A 19,341-nucleotide genomic window follows, 5' to 3' on the forward strand; every position below is an offset into this window, starting at 1 on the left:
TTTATCGTCGTCGGCCGGTCGGCGAATGCATCTCCCTCGGGATCGTCGGGGACCCCCGTGAACCGAGATTCCGTTTTCACCGCTCGCAAAACCGTGCCGCGCCTTTAACGAACGTCCGCGCGCATTGCGTAACGCAATTAGAGGTTCGGCGGCGCGGGAGGTCCAAACAAGACCGCAATCAGGAGGTACGTGACTTTCACTGACGTCGCCGACAGCCGGCATGCGAAAACGCCTCGCACGACCGCGCTCGCCTCGCCGCTTCCCGGGTATTATTTCGAGAAGGGGTTGCAAGGGTTTCTCCCCCCCCGAGGGGGATAATGGCGGTCGTTCGAGCGGGTAAAGATCAATTCGTCCGAGTAATAACGCCGGGCGGACACGCGACGCGAACGTTCGAAGGGAACCGCCGCCGCAGCCAGCCCCGCTGCACCGAATATCGACGTTATCGAGCGGCGAGAGCCCGACTTAAGAGGCAACTTTCATGACGGCGAGCTATTTATAAAGGCCGCGAGTGCCTGTTTTTATTAACAAACGCGACACTGTCCTCGGGTTCAGTGCGCCAGGATCCTCCTTTGCGCTCCGATTAGCCCGCTTCGCATTTTAGATAAAGAGCCCGCGGCCTGAGCGCCGCGAAAGGCGTCCCGTTTCATTTCATTTACTTCACTTATTCCCCGTTTACGTCCCGGCATTATCTCCGTCTCTCGCCTGCAACCGTTACGCTCCTCGAGCTGCATTAACGTCGGCCGCGCGGATGCTGCGCTCGGGCACGCCGTCGGGCAGGAGTACCCGAGGTGCACAATAAGCGAATGAAGCTTTTACGAATGGCCTTGCCTCAAAGAATGCGGCCTCGATCAATATATTTTTTTTTTTCCTCTTTTTTTTTCCCCCCCGCGAGGTGTGCGCGAGTGTGCACGAAGCAAACGTTGGCCGCGCAAATATTTGCGGAGCTCTATACTTTCACGATACCCCGGAATGGAGAGCATACGTCAATTCCGTATATCCGGCCGGATACGAAAAGATTCGATCGACATCCGGGCGAGCCGCGGGATGGTTTTCCGACGCCTTGCGTTGCCGAATTATTCCCGAGCCGAGGAGACCGAGGGGGATGCTGCGCGACGAACTCCCGTTGCGGCATCGCCTTCGCTAATTCCCGGCGTCGTTTCCTGCCTATTAATCGCCGACGTTCGGCTCGACCTTTTTGCGTACCCTGGATGATTATATCCTGCGTGCCCGCCAATAAATACCAGCGTCTGCTTCCCGACCAGCGCCGCGAGCCACCGGGCCCCTCGATTGAGAGAGAAGGCCCCGGCCTTCTCGCTCGGCAATTAAAGCCCCGGGCGTTCGCTTGAGTTACGATTGTTACGGAATTGGAGGCACCTCTCGCGGAGAAACGCAGCTTCGCCGCTAGGAATACGGCTTGCGCGAAAAATAAACTATCCGCGATATTCGTCACGAACGAGCAGGTCCCGCGAGACGTGGAGAAAGAAAAAAAGACAAAAAAAAAAAGGAAAAACAGGAAAAAAAATTGGGGAGGAACTGGGTCAGACGTCCCGGGAGATAAACGTTCGGGGGTTCGCGTGAAATTATTCTCGGAGATCACTTTCGAAGATTCACTCGGCGTCGGATCCGTGTTTAATCTGGATTATTCTTATCTCGCGAGCGAAGGCAACAAGCTCGATCTATTCAACGCGCGGATCCTCCGCGCGCGTAATCGCAGATCGAAGGGAACGGTACCTTTTTGCGATACGTGCTCGGCAGACAGGCCCACTGCGCGTAACTCGTGTGAACCATCGTGGACGATGTTTCGCGATCTGGTCCGCTCTCCAGCGCCTCCTCCCAACGAATCGTATCTTCGCGCTGGTCCCGCGCAACGTCCGTCAAAACGCGCACTTTCTTAAATCATCGCCGCGCACAATCCACGATCCGTCGACGCCGGATGCAATTTCGCTGCCGCCAGTCGACGCAGTCCTCGCAGCCGTTTCGTTTCCGCCTCGGTTCGCGAGACGAACGAGCACTCCGGCACTCTTCCTCCCCGGAAGAACGCGCACCCGAGCGTCGATCGTTTTCCCCCTGAGCTTTCCGCGGATGCTGCCGCCCAGAGTTTCGTCCTCGCCGCGTTTCTCAGCGCGACGCGCGCCTTCAAGTGTTCCGCGATTACTTCGCGACTTCCGCGTTTCTCGGCCAGGCGCGACGTGTTCCCGGACGCTCTCCGACTCCGGCGCGTTTCACGTCCGCGGTATCTCGCGGTGCGGAGCCCTCCCTGTTATCGCCGCCGGTGAAAACGCCGCGGCCGAGCCACGCACCATCGATAAACGACTCAGGCGTCACGCACTTGCCTCGAAATCACCCATCGATCCTTTTATCAGCGTCACTCTCGCGTTCCCGGTGAAACAACGGCGCAGATTCGATAAGGCGTCGGTCTCCCCCGTTTCCGCTCCGCGGGTGTTGTCGACGGCGCGGAATTAAAAAGTCCATCAGCGGCGGCAGATATGAAAACAAAGCACCGTCCCGATAACGAGCGCGCGATCGCGAGCTCGACGATTACGACGGAGGAACACGTGCGTCCCGAGCTGAGCGGCGGTCGGAGCACGTCTCCCGATCGCACGCGGACGAGGAATCGCTGCCACTGGCCCAAGAAACGACGGTACGGTTGCCTTCGCCGCGGCGAAGGCATATGGGACTTTCAGGACCGTAGTAGCGAGGCTCTATTGAAACTCCGAAGGAGAAATTAAACGCGCGAGACGGTCTCCGAAAAATTGGATACAACGTAAACAAAAAAAAAAAAAAAATGACTTCACGTCCGTTCAGACGAGTCTGCTTATCGCGAAACTTTTATTAAATACTCCGGCTTTGAGATAATACCAGATGGTACCAGCGTCAGCATTCAGTTTCCTAACTAAGATGAAGATACTAAAAAAGACGCGAGATGAAACGCTCGACTAGAAAAGATCGATCCTCTTATAAAGAAGAAGAATAAAAAAAAAAAAAAAAAAGATAAGAAGAGAAGGAAAACGAAGAGGATCAATTTCTTTCACTTTCTTTCGCTCTCCGGTGAACTCTTCGAGGTCGTTCCGTCGCTCACGGCCCTGACCACTAACTCGTTCTACGACGATAAGTATCGGGAGTAGACGACAAGGGCTTGCGGAGAGGCGTAGTCCACGTTATGCGGGCGTAAGTGAGCGCTAGTTCGAAACGAGGCGAGCGCACACTCTCGCCCGGCCGAACGCAACGTCGAACGAGGGAGAATGCAGGCCCGTGTGAGTCACTGACTCCGCCGCCGGAATGACCAATCAACTAAAGAGCAGGGGGGGAGGGGGAGGCAGGGAGCCCCTCCCGCGCCAGCAGAAACGCACCGGACCGACGCGGCCCAACCGTCGTCGTACAACACCTAACCGGGGTCATATGTTGTACGAGTGGCTCGTCAAAATGCTATTAGCGGCCGTTTGCCCCTAGCCCATTCAACGGCTCCTGCGTTGGAAGCGCGCGGCGAGTCGCGACGAGGTGGCTGACCGTCCCCCTCCCCATCTCGGTACCGATTCTTCTTCGCGGTTTTGGGATTACGCCAAAAAGGGCCTTGGCTCTTCAAACCCGGTGTCCCAGATACCCGCTGACGTAACTGGCACGCCTAGATCGCGCGGCCTCTTCCCCCCCCTTTCGCGATTTTTAAAGCCCTCCCGGGGTTTACAAAGGAATTTTTTTTTTTCCTCTCGAGGAGGGAATTTATTTTCCCCGGACGGCTCCGCGCGGCTGTTACGAAAGCGAACGTGCAATCAAGGTGCAATAAACCTCCGCGGGATTCCTGACATAATGTATGTACAAAGAGCGTTCGTTTCCCGGGATAAGCGCACGGGGATCGTAAACGGGCCCGGTATCATGATTGCCGTCACGGCAATATATTCCCTGACCTTGTCGTTATCGCCGCCCGTGGCGCGATTGGGTACAAAGGTGTTATCAGGTGTTCGAAATTGCGCCTTCCATTATTCATTAGAGAGGCGAGCCCGGGCGGCGGCTCTCGCATTTATTTCGCGGCGCGCGTGGCGAAGGATCGCCGTGCGAATTTACGACCGCGCGTCAAACTTTATTCTCGCGTAGCCGCGGACAATAATTAAACGGCGCCCTCGGCGAACGACGTCACGCCCGAGCAGCTATTCCAGGCACGGTGGGCATCGACATCTCCATCCGTCATTAAACTTATTATTACGAGAAACTTTATCCTCGCGATATAGACGCCTGTCTCTATCCGCCGAGTATTTTAATAATTAATACAGCCTTCACGACTCAGTCCCCGTTCACGATGTCGACTTAATTAGGCTTTGATACGCGGAAAGATTGTTAACGATTCCGCGTCGCGGTAAAAGACGTCGATGACGAGCTGTCCCCTAAGGCCAATGCCGCAACCAGTGGCGTAGCGACGGGCCGCCGACGCCTACTCTTATGCAGCCCAGCATGCAGAGCTGCAAGCGTGCTGCGCGAGTCTGCAGGCGGTGGTGGCGGCGGCGATCGATTACTTTTACCGGTAGAAAGGAGCAAAACGCGCGGCAGCGGCGGCGACTCCGCCTCGTGTTCTCCAAGGCCTCCCTTTTTCCCTCTTTCACCCGAAAGCGCAAGCATAACGGCAATGATCTCGTTGTATTCGGCGCGAGGCGCCTCGGTGCTCGCAAGTTCCTATTACCGTCGCGTCTCGCGCGTGCACCCCGCCGACGTTTAACCACCGGAGGAACTTCCGCGCGATGTCGAACAACGAATCGGGGGGGAGGGCTCTTTTTCCACCTCTCGCGGCTTAAACCGCGGAAATCCTCGTATGAATAACGCAATTCGGGATCATCCGGCGCGAAGTTAAACGCGGCGTTGCAATTTTAATTGTTGCAAATTTAACCGTGATAATTCACTCGAGCAGGACGCTTCAAGCACCGGCGGCGTATACGCGGCGCGAATGTATGCCAGCATAATTTACATCAAATTAACGCGTAATGCGTACGTACGGGTGCAAATTTGTTTTCGCCGGCGCGGAGCGCTCCGTCGCCCGGTGATGCCGTATTAATCGCCGTTTCGATTAACGCCAATTATTGTTCGGTTGCCAAACAGCGCGAAAGGTTGCGCGCGGCGCATAATTCGGCCCTCCCCGACGTCGAAATGATTTTCGGCGGAACGTGAAACGCCGGACGCGCTCAAAAGCGATCGGCGGGACGAGGGAGCGGCGTGTTTGAAATTCCTCCAAGAAACGAAGCGCGCACAATCGTGCCCATTGAAGCTAGGCGCGTGGATCGCCCGCGGCGAATATCTATTTTTAACGCGATGGCATCCGCGGCTACCTACCGCATCATGCAGCCGCCCGCCGATCTGCGAGTACCGAGAGTCAATAAGACTCGACGAGCGAGCGCCGCGGGAGATAAGTGTGAATTAATGGCCGTTTGCCCCGGCGGTCGAAGGGTCGACTGCGCCAAATTGATACGACGGATGAACGAGAGACGCAGCTGCCCGGTTTTCTAGTGCTCGACGAGTGGACCGGGTCTCCACCCGACAAGCAAGACGCGAGAAACTAAATCGATCGCGTAAAAAAAAAAAAAGAATTCACGGAACTAATCGCGCGTAATTAGCGAACCTCTTAAAATCTGCTTCGCAGAAATTATATCGCTGTTATTATACCTTCCCTAGCCGAGCGACCGCGTCGGGAAAATTGCACTGATCGCTACTTAACCCTTCACCTCCTCCGCCTATACCGTGCATCCTACTTGCGCGATAACGTTACCGGCCCTCCTCGCGTGAGTCTGTCGCACGCCACACCGAGGCTCGACGTTAAGTCAATCCATCCCCGGCTCGTCTGCACCTAGCGGCGAACGGAGAATTTTTACGACTCCCGGGAAAAGAAAAAAAAATTGTAATTACGTAGAACGAAGGCTAAGAAGTTGCGTGACGCGCGCGAACCGTCGGTTATACGAAACCCACGTCGGAATATAACAGGAGTAATTTATTTGCTCTGGTAATAAAGTCCATTACTCCGCGGACGTTCGGTTTGATTTGGAACGTTACGACGAAAGCGAACAATGACGTATTGCGGTGGTGGAACGACCGGCGGGCGTTGTGTGTCTATTTTCGTTGGATTTAACCCGCCGTCACCGCCCGACATAGCGGGATAAGTTATCCGCGCGGTCTCGCAGATCGAAAACGCCACGATCGCTTATACATTCAGCATTAAAGGCGAATTCCGTCGCGAAGGAAGCGCCCGGATGCTGCGCGAAAACGCGGCGACTGAGAAAGAAGAAAAAAAAAGAAAAAAAAAAAAAAGAAAAAACAGCAATGTATGCGCATAAATTAAGCCGGCGCTCCGCGTCAGAAAGTACCGGATGAAGTTTCGCTCGCGATACTATTCATCATCGTAGAAAGCGCGAGGATACCCGTAATAACGTTGATCGCCAGGGACGAGGTCTCGAAATTGGAAATCCCGCTTGAAGTTACGTTACACGAGCAAGAAACACCCGCGTCGGATCTTCGAGCTTCTCCGGCGTATGCAAAGTTAACGCAACCTAATTCGCGGGCAGAAGGTCGGATTCTGACGGCGGAATCTCTTGAAGTCGGTTTAGCGAGAAAGAAAAAAAAAAAAAAATATATATATATTTGACGGAGACAGGCCGGGCGTTTTATGTCTTTGCGCGTGCATTAAAACGAAATATCGCGACGCAACGAAGGAGATTGCGAGAGCAGAATCCTGGAACGGGGCCAGGACCGGTTGCTAGGACCGGGATCGGCCTTAAAGTGAAATTTCTGCCCTGTGAAATGTGTCGCTCCCCTCGGTCTTATTAACATTTATAGCGCAGATTTAACGGCGCGTTCACCGTAAATTTCGCAACTTCGCGATCCTTCGCGGAAAGCACCCGGAGCGGAGCTTCCCTTTAAACCTTGACGACGCGAGATTTGTACGCGTCGCCGTCCTCGTATATTTTACGGTCTGAACTGCGGAACAAAGTATTTTCAAGGTTCACGTGTAATTTTAAAACGTTAATAAGCTTTATACGGCGCTCACGGCTGAAGTATGCGAGTGAAGCGCGATAAGCGGCATTAAAAAAGAAACCTGGCGCTTCAAGTTTTCGCGTGCATACTTTTGAACATCGTAGTTTTAGGAATTAAAATAATGTTTGCCCGTATTATTACCCCGCGCCGTCGTCGCGACCAAGTTCGAAGGATTAAACTTTTCCGCGCAGTTTCGCCGAGTTCTACTCATACGTCCGAAGCTGCTCAGCTTACGTAAGGACTTCGTAAACAGACGTTTATAATTTTATAATTAGACTACGAGAAACGGAGTGCGGTAACCAGTCGGCCTATTGAATGTTAAAGTCGGATGTTCGACGATATCTTTTCGAAAGATTAATTGGGACCGCGTGCTGTACGTACGATTGTTAGCGCTCGGTTCGCGGCAGACTAACAGGGTCACCGTGTTAATCGAGATGACTGCAGGACGGAAGAACGGCAGGACGCGGCCTTTAATCTATTTGCGCTCATGAGCGTAAACCGTCCGTTATCAACCGCGGTCACTCCGACGCGAGAGACGCGAGAAAGATGCCTGAGAACGAAAGAAAGAAAAAAAAAAAGTGGTCCATCGCGAAGGGACGCCTTCAGCCGGCTGTTTCATTTCGTTATTACAGCGATCTGATACGCCGCCGAGAATAAATCTCGATTAAATTCATTCCGTTCGCTCGCTCGTTCGCCTTACGTCTCCGCTCGTTGCCCGTTGATTGAGAGCGCGGCTCGCTCGTGCGAGGATTAAAGGGACCGCCGGCGCGAAAGCGGGGCGGTAAAAAAGGCGCCGGGAAAACCGGCGCGACGCGAGAGACAAGACTTTAAACGATGGACTTCCGCGGTGGCGACCCGGTAAGAGGGACAAAAAGAGCGAAAAGGGAGAGAGACCGTCGGGCCGCGTACCGTCAATCAACCGGGAAACCGGTGCACGCGCGCGTTTACCTTTCGCGGTGCGTAACGACGTCGCGCTAATTGCGGTACGAGACGCTCCTCACGTTACAGGTTCGCACACGATTGCGTCACGGTGCGTGCCAGTTTCTGCCTACGTGCGGCCTTGAATGCGGCAGTGTCAATGTCGCGATACACTTCCGTTTTCGTTTTCCCTCCCGTTGCGTACGTCGCGTCGCGCCCTCCGCCCGAGGAACGGTCCACGATTAGCCGAGATAACGCGGATGATAATTTTTAACAGCTCGTCTGGGAGTCGTCTCAGACCTTGTCCGCTTATTAATCTTCTTGTCTCATTAAAAAAAAAAAAAAAAGAAAAAAAAGGGAGTTGACTTTTTACTATTCTGCTTCTAATTGGTGTCAAACGCGAGAACGTGTCTCGTTCTCATTCCCGCTAATTTCGTTACTCCCGTATCGGGTCTTCCTTTCCGTACTTTTTTCCTAAACGCCTTCGCTCGCAAAAAGGTGAACGTGATCGCAATATATTGAATCGGCGTGCGCTAAGTTTAAGTGACTGCGAATTAGTCATTCTTGCGGGACCCAGATCCGACTCTACTTAATTGATCACCGACATATATTCCCGGTACACTCGGCGTAATACGAAACACAGAACGAAGCATTAATGCCGAACACGTGCTTGCTCGCTCGAGAGGGAATAATTTTCTGCACAGACGGCACTGATAAGTGCTTGTATGGACCGCGTATGAAAGAACGTCGTTGTACCTCTTCGCTGGGCAACATTAACTGATCGGATAAAGCTAAGCATTGAGTTTAAGCTACGAACACACGGTGCCGACGCGCGTAATCGTGTTAATAGTCGACGGAAAAAAATTACAAAAAGAAAAAAAAAAAAAAAGCAGATTCTTTTCGAGCTCTCGAAAATATTTTCGAGATAAAAATGTGGTGGATGGAATTTATTTCGTGATTCAACGAGTTAAAGAGGATTCCTTTTCTTAAATCTTCTGCTATCCAAGAAGATACTTTCTCTCTCTCTTTCTCTTTCTTTCCTCTCTAATCTTTGAGCGAGCCTTAATGCTATCGTTATCGAAGGAAACTGTGGAAACCGAGAAGCGCGATGACAGAATGTATACGTTTCGCCGAGCCAAAAATACTGCGAACCGCCGCGATTTTAGCGCGATCTTTGACCCGCGCTGGCTGGGGAAGTCATATTTCCGCGAGCGCGAAGCGCGTATCGCGTTAACGTTATGTAAATGTTATATTCGCGTCACGCGCACGATACGCAGTGCAAACAAAGTTCTATTTCACGGCCTGCGCCGCAATTTGCGCGCTTGTAGCGTTTATGAATCATTTGCCGCGTCACAACATCACCTACGTTACATAATAAAAGGTCGCGTGTCGCGCGGTGACCTGCACGTGAGAAATATCCTCGAAACTGACACCGAATTATGTTTCTAGGCGCGACGCGTAACTCGGTACGTGGCAAAATGGAAGTTTGATTAGACAAAAATACCGTTGACTGTATAATCTCGATGTATAGCGCGTCGGATCAAATCTCAATCTTTAAATAAACTCCGAAGTTAACGCTGAGAACGTCAGCTTAAAAAAGAAAATAGAAGCGCAAAATTGTTTTACGTACGACTGTACATTAATATTAATTATTGATAATCTCGTAATAAATGATATTTTTAAACATTTATATAATCAGAATCACCTGCGAGAATCGATCGCGAAACCGTCGCACGCGGCTCGCTGCGATTCGCGTTATTGTCGCGAACGATTTGCCGGACTCGACGAGAAAATAAAGGCGCGATCGAACAGAGCGAGATTCGCCGATGTTACGTGGACACGTGGCAGGTAAAACGCGGCAAGAAAGTCACGTCAAGGCTGTCGTCGGCGACCTTCGCCGTGGCTCGATCAAATCGCAGCTATCTGAAATCGCGGCTAGCCGACCGCGAGTGAAACACTTCGGTGTATCGCGCGTCTCTCGTGATCGCGCATAATGAAACGCGCGTTGAATAGATTATCGATATCTCATTTTAATTTACTCCGGACAAACAGGAAGTCGGAGATACAGACTCGCAGTGGACGCGAATAAAATTAGAGCCGCGCGTTCAGCGACGAAAGCAGACCGCGCGGCGCGGAGCGGATCAATGGAACTTTATCTACTCGCGCGATCATTTCGTTCCGTCGTGGGCCAAAAAATCGTGAACACATTGAATAATCGTGAAAGCTGAGAGGCGTCCCGAGCGATTCTCTCTTCTCCGGCAAGCTCGCGAGAACCACCGACGGTGGAGATCCAATGGGTCAGACACGCCGGGTACATATTAATAATTCCGAGTCGAAATTGCGGACCGGGCCGCACGATATTTGTTAATTAACGATTACAGCAGTGCGCCGTCATCAAATATTCAAATTCGAAATGTAATATAATTATGATTACGTATACCGCTTCGCTTCGTGCGCATTGCGTCACGTATAAATTATACGACCTGGCGTATCTGGCTTTAAAGCATGCAAATAATTACTATCTTTAACAACATTGTGCGTGGAGCGATCGGACATGCGGCGAAATGCGCCGCATGATAATTACAGTTTCGTGCGATGTACGGGCGATTGTAACGCAGCGTCATTTACGGCGTCGTCTTACCGAGGAATGTGAAACAGGCTCCGCGCACGATATTTTGAAAAATCGCGCGAGCACGTGGCCGCGTGAAGGCACTCATCGTTCGGCGGGTCGCCTTCAGGCCGCTAGCTGGCCAGCGGCGAGAACGCGATCGCCTCGACTGCGCGATCACGTAATCGCGACGGAAAATGTTGCGTTGCGTTTTACTTACTCTGGAGATGCGCAGGGGTTGATGCGTGTCGCAGCCGCCGTGCATGCGGAAGCCCCACGGGGACCCGCCGAAGAGGGTGACTTCTCTGGCACTCATCCCGCGTCGGCACCTCCGCTCGTCGTCGGATCGCGCATCTGGCGTTTCCCGCGTCGCGTCGCTCCTCTCTCGTGCACGGCACTAACCGTAAGTTCGCGACACTCGAATCGACACCCGCATCGCGATTCGTCGCACGCGAGGGGGAAAAAGAGGATAGAAGCGAAGGGGGCGAGGACGAGACGCTTCTCGGCGGTTCCGGCTATCGCTCGCGGTTTACCGTGGACTTTCTCGCGGCACTCCGCGCGCGAGGCGCCATCCGTGGCGGTTAGCCCCCGCGGCACGAAGTCAAGCGCGAAAACGCATCGTCGCCCCCGACGGCGAACGGCGGAGGGGCGCCGATTACGCCCGCCGATGCAAGACGCGACGACAAATCGACACCTACGCACCCACGCACGCATACACACGCACGCACGCGCGCGCGACCCACACCCGTTCGAGTCTCGCGTTGAACTGACGAGCCGTCTTCCCTTCCACTCCACCATTACGCCCTCGCGCGCGTAGTAATCCGCGCGCGTACGCGCGCCCTCTCTCCCCGCAGCCCCGCGGCGTCCACCTGCCTTCGTGCTCCCCCGCGGGGGTGCGTGCCGATCACCCCGGGTCGCCGCGGATCCTCTCGTCGCCCCGAGCGGATTTCTCCCTTTAACTTCTTCCACAATTCCGCGCGGATTTTCCTCGGAATTATTCGACGAAACGAAAATCATCTCTCCATGCGCAATTTCGACTCTTCTTGAAACGCTCTCCTCCGAAAGAGACGCGGCCCGTCGCGCGGCTTCCGCCTTTCGTCCACTTTATCCGGTCCTGCCCGTTCGTTCTTTCTATTCCGCGCACGCTTTTATCCTGCTTTCGCGCTTATTTGTCCTTTTACACGACGGCTATACCTCCAAGCATTTTCACGGGCGATCAACGCTGACTACTGCCCGTTTCTCACGAATCCCCCTCCATCCCCTTCACCCCCTTGCGTCCTCCCAATCGGAAGAAAAGCGAATTTGTTACGCGCCTTTGTACGCTTCGACGATCCCGGAAAGACTCGTTTCCATCCTTTCTTCACGGAACTCTAAAAAATAAAATATATGGGTTAGACATTTCGTGTCCAGGAACGAAAATTGTAACTCTAAAATATAATTAATTGATTTTTTTTCGGAACGATCGAAGGCTCCGTATTCGGTTCACTGCGTTAATTATATTTACCTTATTTTGTCTGTACAGTTCTAAAAGCACTCTCGACCGTAGAATAATTTAAAAATCGATGTTCTTTTATGCTCGGAAACAGGAAAATAGCGGCGTAGACGGAGGAGAAGAATGAAGTTGCTGATATCCTACGATCGACATAAGTTCGTGAAACTAGAGCGAAATAATGATAAAATATGTAAAATAAACGTCTGCCACGTCTTTTTTGTTCGATTTTTACCTTTATTTCCATCGATGTCCTGCTGAAAACCAGATTCCTCTTCTCCGAGAGATTTACGCGCGAAGGGGTATGTGCGCGATCCGTTGTAATCCATGATGGCTGCCATTTCGTACAAGAAGCCTTCGCTAGATGACACCATCGTCCAATAATGAAGCCGATAGAAAAGTCACCTAAAAATTACCATTTCCACAAAAAACTCATAATTATATACCGCTAATTTTAAGGAAAAAAAAAATCGCAACTATTACAAATAACATTATAATTCAACAATATTCGCAACCAGCAAAACTCGACAGTAAAAAAATTTCTTTTTATTTAATTGGCTGGGCGACAGTCGCGTAACCAATTAGCATCACGCAATACGATAATGCGACGCTTTCCGTTATCGCCAGTTCTGCGACTGAATTGTATCTAATCTCGATTAATATATTTTTAAGATAAATTAATTAAATCGATGTGAGAATCAATCAATTAATATATATTGTTAAAAAAATAAATATTTGACATGAGATAGGCGGCTTAAGGCCGATCGTCGGCCGTCCTCCGCGCCGTGCGTGAGAGCGAGGCTTTAAGTTGTAAATTGCACCCGTGGAGAGCCATGACATCGGAAAACATCGTGCGCGCAGCAGTGAGATGAGGCGTATCGTGTCGTGACGTCTCGGAGGAACTTCGCGCACGGCCCGGACAACATCTCGAGGTTAACCGCTACCCGGGACAGCCGCGTGTCCAAATGGTTACGAGCCCGCCTTATAACCTACGCCCTGTATGCGATCCTCGTATCAGCTGATGAGCTCGATGTAATTGCGCGCACGGCAGCCGGACTTTCAAACGCTTTCGTTTCGCCCGCCCGGAACACGTCGGATTGGAGAACGGCCGCGATGGCAGACCTTGCCTTAGGAGAGCTCAGCGGCGACCAGACCGAGAAAGTGCTCCAGTTTCAGGTATACATTTACACGATTTTTATCTTGAGATATCACCCCGCGATAATCGCGACTTACCGCACGTAATCGTCATCCTCAGGATCTCACCGGCATCGAAGACCTCTCGGTATGCAGAGACGTCTTGCAAAGGCACAACTGGAACCTGGAGGTGGCCGTTCAGGTACATACGAATCGTCAGCCCCTGCACCTGTACTCGTCACCTTGTAGATTCAGTTGGATCCCTAGGACATATTGAGACTTACGTTTTTACAATACGTCGCACGTTATCTGAAAAAATAATTAAAGAACGCGTTTGAAGAGTTACATGCTTTGTTCGTGACAGACATTAGTGTGACTTTATCATTTTGTAGTAATTTTTTATATTAGTAGATGTCTGGTGTAAGCGTAAAATAATAAGTGTAAAAAAAAAATTTTTTTTAATTTTTTTGCAAGAACCTTGTGTCTCGTCTGTTGCAGGAACAATTGAATTTATATGAGGGTAGACCATCCATGTACGCGCAAGACTCGCGTGCCCGCCCGCCGCAGGTTGTTGACGACAGTAGTTCCAGAATTTATTTTAGTTATCCAGGAAGCTCTGGTGGAGGTGGTGGCCTCTTATCGTACATTTTTTCCATGTGTTACAATCTAGTGAGCAGTATTCTACAGCTGCTTTTTGCAATATTTAAAAGAAACGTTAGACCTGGTGAGTTGCATACAACAGCAAAGGATATATCTTGCTACAAATTAATTTCCTGGGAACATTTATTTGTACAAAATATTCTATGATTGTGTCCACAATAAATTTTTAGCAAAATTTTTCATATGCTGTTAAAATTAATTTAAATTAATTTAAATTAATTTTAACAGCATACGGAAAGTTTTACTAAAAATTTAAATTATTATATATAATTTAAATTTATATTATAAAATTAATTTAAATTAAATTTATAATTCAAAATTTTCGATAATTATTTTTGTGATCGCGCGCGTGTAGATTTATGACGCTAATTAAACTAAATAAATTTTTTAAAGTGTCATCCGATCCAGTGGAAGATGTAGTCAACTTTATTAGAGCGTATGAGGAACGTTATGGTAACACTCACCCAGTATTTTATCAGGGCTCTTACAGCCAAGCCCTTTCAGACGCGAAGCAGGAATTAAGATTTTTGTTAGTGTACCTACATAAAGATGAGACTCAGGAAGTCGATCAATGGTGCAGGTACGATTAATAATTACTTTTTTTTATAAGTAGCATACAGAGTACATAATGTAAAGTATATGTTTTTCTTTTTTAGAAACACACTGTGTGACCCAGAAGTGATACGATATATTAATATCCATACTTTATTCTGGGCGTGTAATGTAAAATCGGGAGAGGGTTACAAAGTCGCGGAAGCGCTCAAGTTGGGTTCATATCCTTTCCTAGCGTTGATTGTACTAAAGGACAATAGGATGACAATAGTTGGTCGGTAGGTAAAATTAGTTTTCCCGCATCCCACATACTTTACATTTGTATCTTCTCAATATTCGTAATTTAATTGACATAAAATATTATCTCTACACAGATTAGAAGGCGCGCCATCTTCCGCTGATTTAATGTCACGTTTGCAAACGATTATAGAACGTAATGAAATTAATCTGATTCAAGCACGTCGAGATAGGTAATTAAAATTTTTTGTACAATTTTAGATTATCTTAGATCTTACAAAAAGGAATTTGAAAGAAATTTAACAATGATATAAATTAAAAAATTCACTAATATGCAAATATATGTTTTAAAAATCGATGCTATCGTATTTTTTTATATTTTTTATTAGGGCAGAACGTAACGCGGCTCAGTCGCTTCGGCAACAACAGGATCGCGCTTATGAGGAATCGTTACGTGCGGATCAGGAAAAAGATCGTAGAAGAGAAGAAGAACGAAGGGCACGTGAAGAGCAAGAGGCCCGAGAGAAGGAAGAGTTAAATGCTCAAGAGCTGGAGATTCAACGTATACGTCTTATGAAGGAATTGACCATTGGCAAAGTGCCTCTCGAGCCGGAACCATCTCATCCTAATGCATGTCATCTTCAAATTCAGCTTGGAGAAAGAAGAATGAAAAGAAGATTTCTCATGACAGACACAGTCGAGGTAATTGCAAGTTCTTTCTCCTTCAATCTGTAAAATTGGTGTTACCGTAGAATTAAATTCATTGTTTTCTTTGCCGCAAGTATCGCGAATTTATAACTATTGAATATGTCGCGATATTCGATCGATTAAATTTCTCATTTATAATTTAATTTTTTTGAAAACGATAAAAAAAATAATGTACCTTTTTTTTAGGATGTTTATCATTGGATATTCAGTCAACCAGATTCCCCAGTGAGTTTCGAGATAACAACGAGCTATCCCAGAAGAATCCTCTACCCTGTTAGAGACATTTCGACTTTATCGGATGCCGGTTTAACCCACAGAGAGGTCCTTCATGTTAACGATTTAGACGATTAATCGTGATTATAACATTCTTCAAGTTTTAGTATCATTCCATGAAAAAATGATACTGTTATGTGAAAGACACTTGTCAAAAGAGCTCATGCAGCATAATTACACGAAATGTATACACATACGTAACACACACATACACATACGTATATACATATATATATATTTGATACATTCTAGTACTTTATGTGAAGTATACTTTACTTGGATGAAAAATATGATTACACGAAATATACCAAAAGATAGGAATCAAAAAAAGAAAAAAAAACGAGAAAAAAAGGTATGTCTTGTACATACATGCAGCTTATTTAAATTCAACAATCGGTATTTCGACCACGGCATTTATTGAAAAATGCATTTCGTATATTAAAAAAAAATATATAAAAAAAAGAAATTTATAGGTAGGAGTATATATTACAATTTTTTTGTGTAACAAAGTGATCTCGTAAAAAAATTGTACAAACGATTTCTTTTATATTTCTTCCGACACCGATATTAAATGGTGTTAATATTAAAAGAACACTGACATGAATATTACGAGTAAATTTTGACACGTGGATTAATTTCATGCGCTAGGCACACTCCTATAAAATTATCCGTTTCCCTGTGACATACATGGAACTTGTTTAATACAATTAAATATATGGAGGGGAGGGCACTGAAAACTTTTTATAAATATGTTCATTGTGCAATCAGTTCCTTATCGATAGTAGGCGTATTCATTTGAAACTTCCGTGGTCTAGCATAATAATTAATATTTCAAAGATTGATTACGATAGATTTTATAAATTCTATATAAAGATTCCGATGAAAAATTTTTGATGATTTTGGTCAATTATTTGTAGTACTATGTCTAATTATATTTATATAATTTAATTTTATTGCAAAAATTATGTAAGCGCCTAGTTATACGTTTAATATGTTTGATAAAAGCATTGAATTTCATCGGTTATTAACCGGTATAGTCATATTTATTTTTAGAACGGTAGCAATATTGTCTCAATTTAACGCAATTGTTTCTTATTGTTGGATTTGATAATTGTTTCTCTTTTTTCTTTTTTTTTTTTTTTTCTTTTTTTTACGCTGCTATAATATACATATGAAAAGGATATAATATATTTTAGTTTTCACCAAATGTTCCCAGCTGCAAGATTTATTATTATTTTTTTTTTTTTGTTATTTATGTAATGTACATTTAACTAAATTATGTACAAATTTAGCATTTTGTCACATTGTGCAAGTATCTTGACCTTTTTTACAATAAGCAAACGATTACGGGAGATTACGATCACAGATTCTGTACATCGTCAGCGAAGCTTATCGCTATCGTTCATAATCTGAGTCACTGAAAATTGGTATCTATTATTATTAAAACAAGACATTGATATTTAATTATGAAATAACTGGTTTTTAATTTTTAACTAAAAATATCACTTAATTTATCAATCGCAAATATATTTTAATAAGACAGATGTATTTTAGTAAAATAAGATGGCAAAGAGATACGGATCGCCTAACAAAGTACAGAATTCTGCTGTCGCGAAGACAAATCGTCAGGGAATGAGATTTTATTTCGTATGAGTTTTAGGTTTTGGCGAGACTTTTGCCCTCTCTTTAGAGCATTGCGCGCGGCTGTAAGCGCGCAAGGTGTTATATACCTTATTATTTAGTTTAACGTCAAAACCACCCGTATCTCCTGTGTCGATTCCCGGCGGGAATTGTAATAATCGGCAGGCATTGATTCTGGAAGACATTAACATGTCGTGCTTTGTAACGATCTGAGAATCCTTTCCCATCTTCTTGTAACCGCAGCGTGGTATCGAGGCATACTCTTTTTCTACGCTCTGGAAAAAAAGAAAGAAACCATTGACTGCATTCAGCAGAAGTGTGACTTTTGCAATTATGAAATTTGAGATTCCGATTGTTGCATGCTTGTTGATTCAACCAAGATTAAAAACGTGCACCGAGTTGGAGTTACAAATTTTACAACATAACAAGCAATGTGTATATGTTCGTACATTGTTGTTTAGAACACCAGTCGACCAGTTCTTAATCTATATATAAAAACATATCGAATTTGCCCATCTACAAGGCAGGAGTTAAACATCATTGTGCAATACTCACGACGAAACGATCAATGTCTCTGTTACTGTCGTCCACGTTAGACTCTGCCTTCTCTTCGTTGTCGTAAAAAGAACTACGGTAATTGCTATACGAAACGCTCACTGAAATAAGAAAACAAAACAATTGCGATCAATCGCGCAGGCACAGATTGATGTATGTTGTTACCTTTTGCGTCCCGATTGAACTTGTCTTCTGTGCGCTTTAACATTGTGTCGTACTCGTGATTAAATTGAGTTTGTAACAAATTCGCTATGACTTCGTCGTTGCCAGTATCGCTGGCATCATACGTTTCTCCCGTTGACTGGTCCAGCTGACAGTTCACGTTGTCGTTGCCAAAATACTTTTTCATCTCCCTGACAAAACAAGAGCAGAACAGCCGATCAGGACCGAGAATTGCATGCCTCGGCGTTAGAATTTCGACACGAAATTGAGACGTTTGACCTTACCTCTCCTGCATACTCGCGGCTAATTGTTCTGTCGCGATGTCCAGTAAATTCACCGGATTTTCCAAGGGTTGTATCTTTGCCCAAACCTTCGGGACTGCCATTGCCGCGGTCGATCTAAGAGAGCTAAAATTGAATAAATACAACGAAAGACGATACCGTTTGCACCAGAAGTCGGCCGAAATAAATACGGGGAAGATACGAGTTCCGAGATAATCCCCCCCTTGTGTAAAAACACCTTTCTTACAACAGAGAACGCAATCCAGAACGGTTGTTCTTGCTTCGACCCCCCCCTTCCCCCTCCAAGGCACGATATATGGATAAAATAGAAACGGACAATGTCGGCGAATGATATCGTCGACAATTGATCGTGTTAACACTGATACGTTACGTAAGAGACAAAAGTCAAATCTTGAAAAATTGATAAAGTATAAAAAGAACACGACTTACAAAGAAATGGCGTAATTACGATTCTAAAATTAATATTCTAACAATTTAGAGAGAAAAAAAAAGAATCATATTTTAAACATAAAGTACGTATACTTACTTCGCGTCTTTCGAGGCGTTTTTATACATTAAAACAGTAATGTTATACTAACTGCAAAATTAAAGATATACATTAATTACACAGTTCTAATTATTATTAATTTATTCCAGTAGATCTAGTACATACACAAAAAACGATTCTTTTTTTTTTTTTTTCTTTTAGTAATATTTCATTCACTCCATCTGCATCTGCTTTTCTTCAAATTGTCGTTCAAATTTTCATAGCTAAATTCTAAACTTATGTTGGAAATTTGGGCGTGCCAAAAGCAGCGATTGGCGATTTTAGTCAGAGGAAAATTAACTTGTGATTTTTTTTTTAAAAAGGGGTAAAAAAGACTGATCAATACGCTTACTTAACATTGTTAAAATCTTGTTGCGATTGTAGTCCGTTTTATAGTAATGCATGGGCCACGATTGGTATTTCACAATAAAAAAAAAAATCTAATATCATTAATTAGTTATCGAGCTTTTTAAATGTGTTATATGTACAGATATATTACCGAAGACGTACGTTTATACGTACGTACAGTCGTGTCTATGTATTTTCAAAATGTTAAAATGTATCGTAGCTT

General features: G+C 46.5%; 3 protein-coding genes across 10 annotated transcripts in view; 1 reads left to right on the forward strand and 2 right to left on the reverse strand.

Moving 5' to 3' along the window:
• The window catches only part of LOC139102338 (uncharacterized), a 69,661-nt gene extending 58,286 nt beyond the window's left edge, over positions 1 to 11,375 (reverse strand). For 2 of the 7 annotated variants that reach the window (XM_070656177.1, XM_070656178.1), the window contains exon 1: positions 10,752 to 11,374. In XM_070656177.1, coding sequence (XP_070512278.1) covers positions 10,752 to 10,847 — 96 coding nt within the window. In that variant the 5' untranslated portion in view covers positions 10,848 to 11,374. Of the gene's footprint in view, positions 1 to 10,751 lie in introns of all 7 variants that reach the window. The other 5 variants (XM_070656181.1, XM_070656179.1, XM_070656182.1 and 2 more) reach the window with 3 other exon arrangements.
• A 1,451-nt stretch (positions 11,376 to 12,826) lies between these two features.
• On the forward strand, positions 12,827 to 17,471 carry Faf2 (Fas-associated factor 2). Of its 2 annotated transcripts, XM_070655222.1 has the most exons (8): positions 12,827 to 13,196; positions 13,276 to 13,356; positions 13,653 to 13,878; positions 14,208 to 14,394; positions 14,471 to 14,644; positions 14,741 to 14,836; positions 14,993 to 15,305; positions 15,498 to 17,471. In XM_070655222.1, the coding sequence occupies exons 1-8, from the start codon at positions 13,134 to 13,136 to the stop codon at positions 15,660 to 15,662; spliced, it is 1,305 nt and encodes a 434-aa protein (XP_070511323.1). In that variant the 5' UTR covers positions 12,827 to 13,133; the 3' UTR covers positions 15,663 to 17,471. The 2 variants fall into 2 exon arrangements, with proteins under 2 accessions (XP_070511323.1, XP_070511325.1); XM_070655224.1 differs by lacking the exon at positions 13,276 to 13,356.
• On the reverse strand, positions 16,794 to 18,362 carry LOC139101805 (serine/threonine-protein kinase RIO3). Its single transcript, XM_070655230.1, has 4 exons — positions 18,227 to 18,362; positions 17,946 to 18,133; positions 17,781 to 17,881; positions 16,794 to 17,500 (listed from the first exon to the last, which is right to left on the reverse strand). The coding sequence occupies exons 1-4, from the start codon at positions 18,325 to 18,327 to the stop codon at positions 17,225 to 17,227; spliced, it is 666 nt and encodes a 221-aa protein (XP_070511331.1). The 5' UTR covers positions 18,328 to 18,362; the 3' UTR covers positions 16,794 to 17,224.
• Positions 18,363 to 19,341: the final 979 nt, after the last annotated feature.

This window comes from Cardiocondyla obscurior, linkage group LG04, assembly GCF_019399895.1.
Source record: "Cardiocondyla obscurior isolate alpha-2009 linkage group LG04, Cobs3.1, whole genome shotgun sequence".
Classification (NCBI taxonomy): Eukaryota; Metazoa; Arthropoda; class Insecta; order Hymenoptera; family Formicidae; genus Cardiocondyla; species Cardiocondyla obscurior.

Bases quoted from the DNA above. Each gene is read 5' to 3' on its own strand.
- Faf2 (XM_070655222.1), top strand. From the start codon at position 13,134: ATGGCAGACCTTGCCTTAGGAGAGCTCAGCGGCGACCAGACCGAGAAA. The intron at 13,197-13,275 runs GTATACATTTAC...CGTCATCCTCAG, and splicing joins AGAAAGTGCTCCAGTTTCAG to GATCTCACCGGCATCGAAGA. The intron at 14,837-14,992 runs GTAATTAAAATT...ATTTTTTATTAG, and splicing joins ATTCAAGCACGTCGAGATAG to GGCAGAACGTAACGCGGCTC.
- LOC139101805 (XM_070655230.1), bottom strand. From the start codon at position 18,327: ATGGCAGTCCCGAAGGTTTGGGCAAAGATACAACCCTTGGAAAATCCG. The intron at 18,134-18,226 runs GTAAGGTCAAAC...TTGTTTTGTCAG, and splicing joins GCCGCGAGTATGCAGGAGAG to GGAGATGAAAAAGTATTTTG. The intron at 17,501-17,780 runs GTGAGTATTGCA...CTTTTTTTCCAG, and splicing joins GAGACATTGATCGTTTCGTC to AGCGTAGAAAAAGAGTATGC.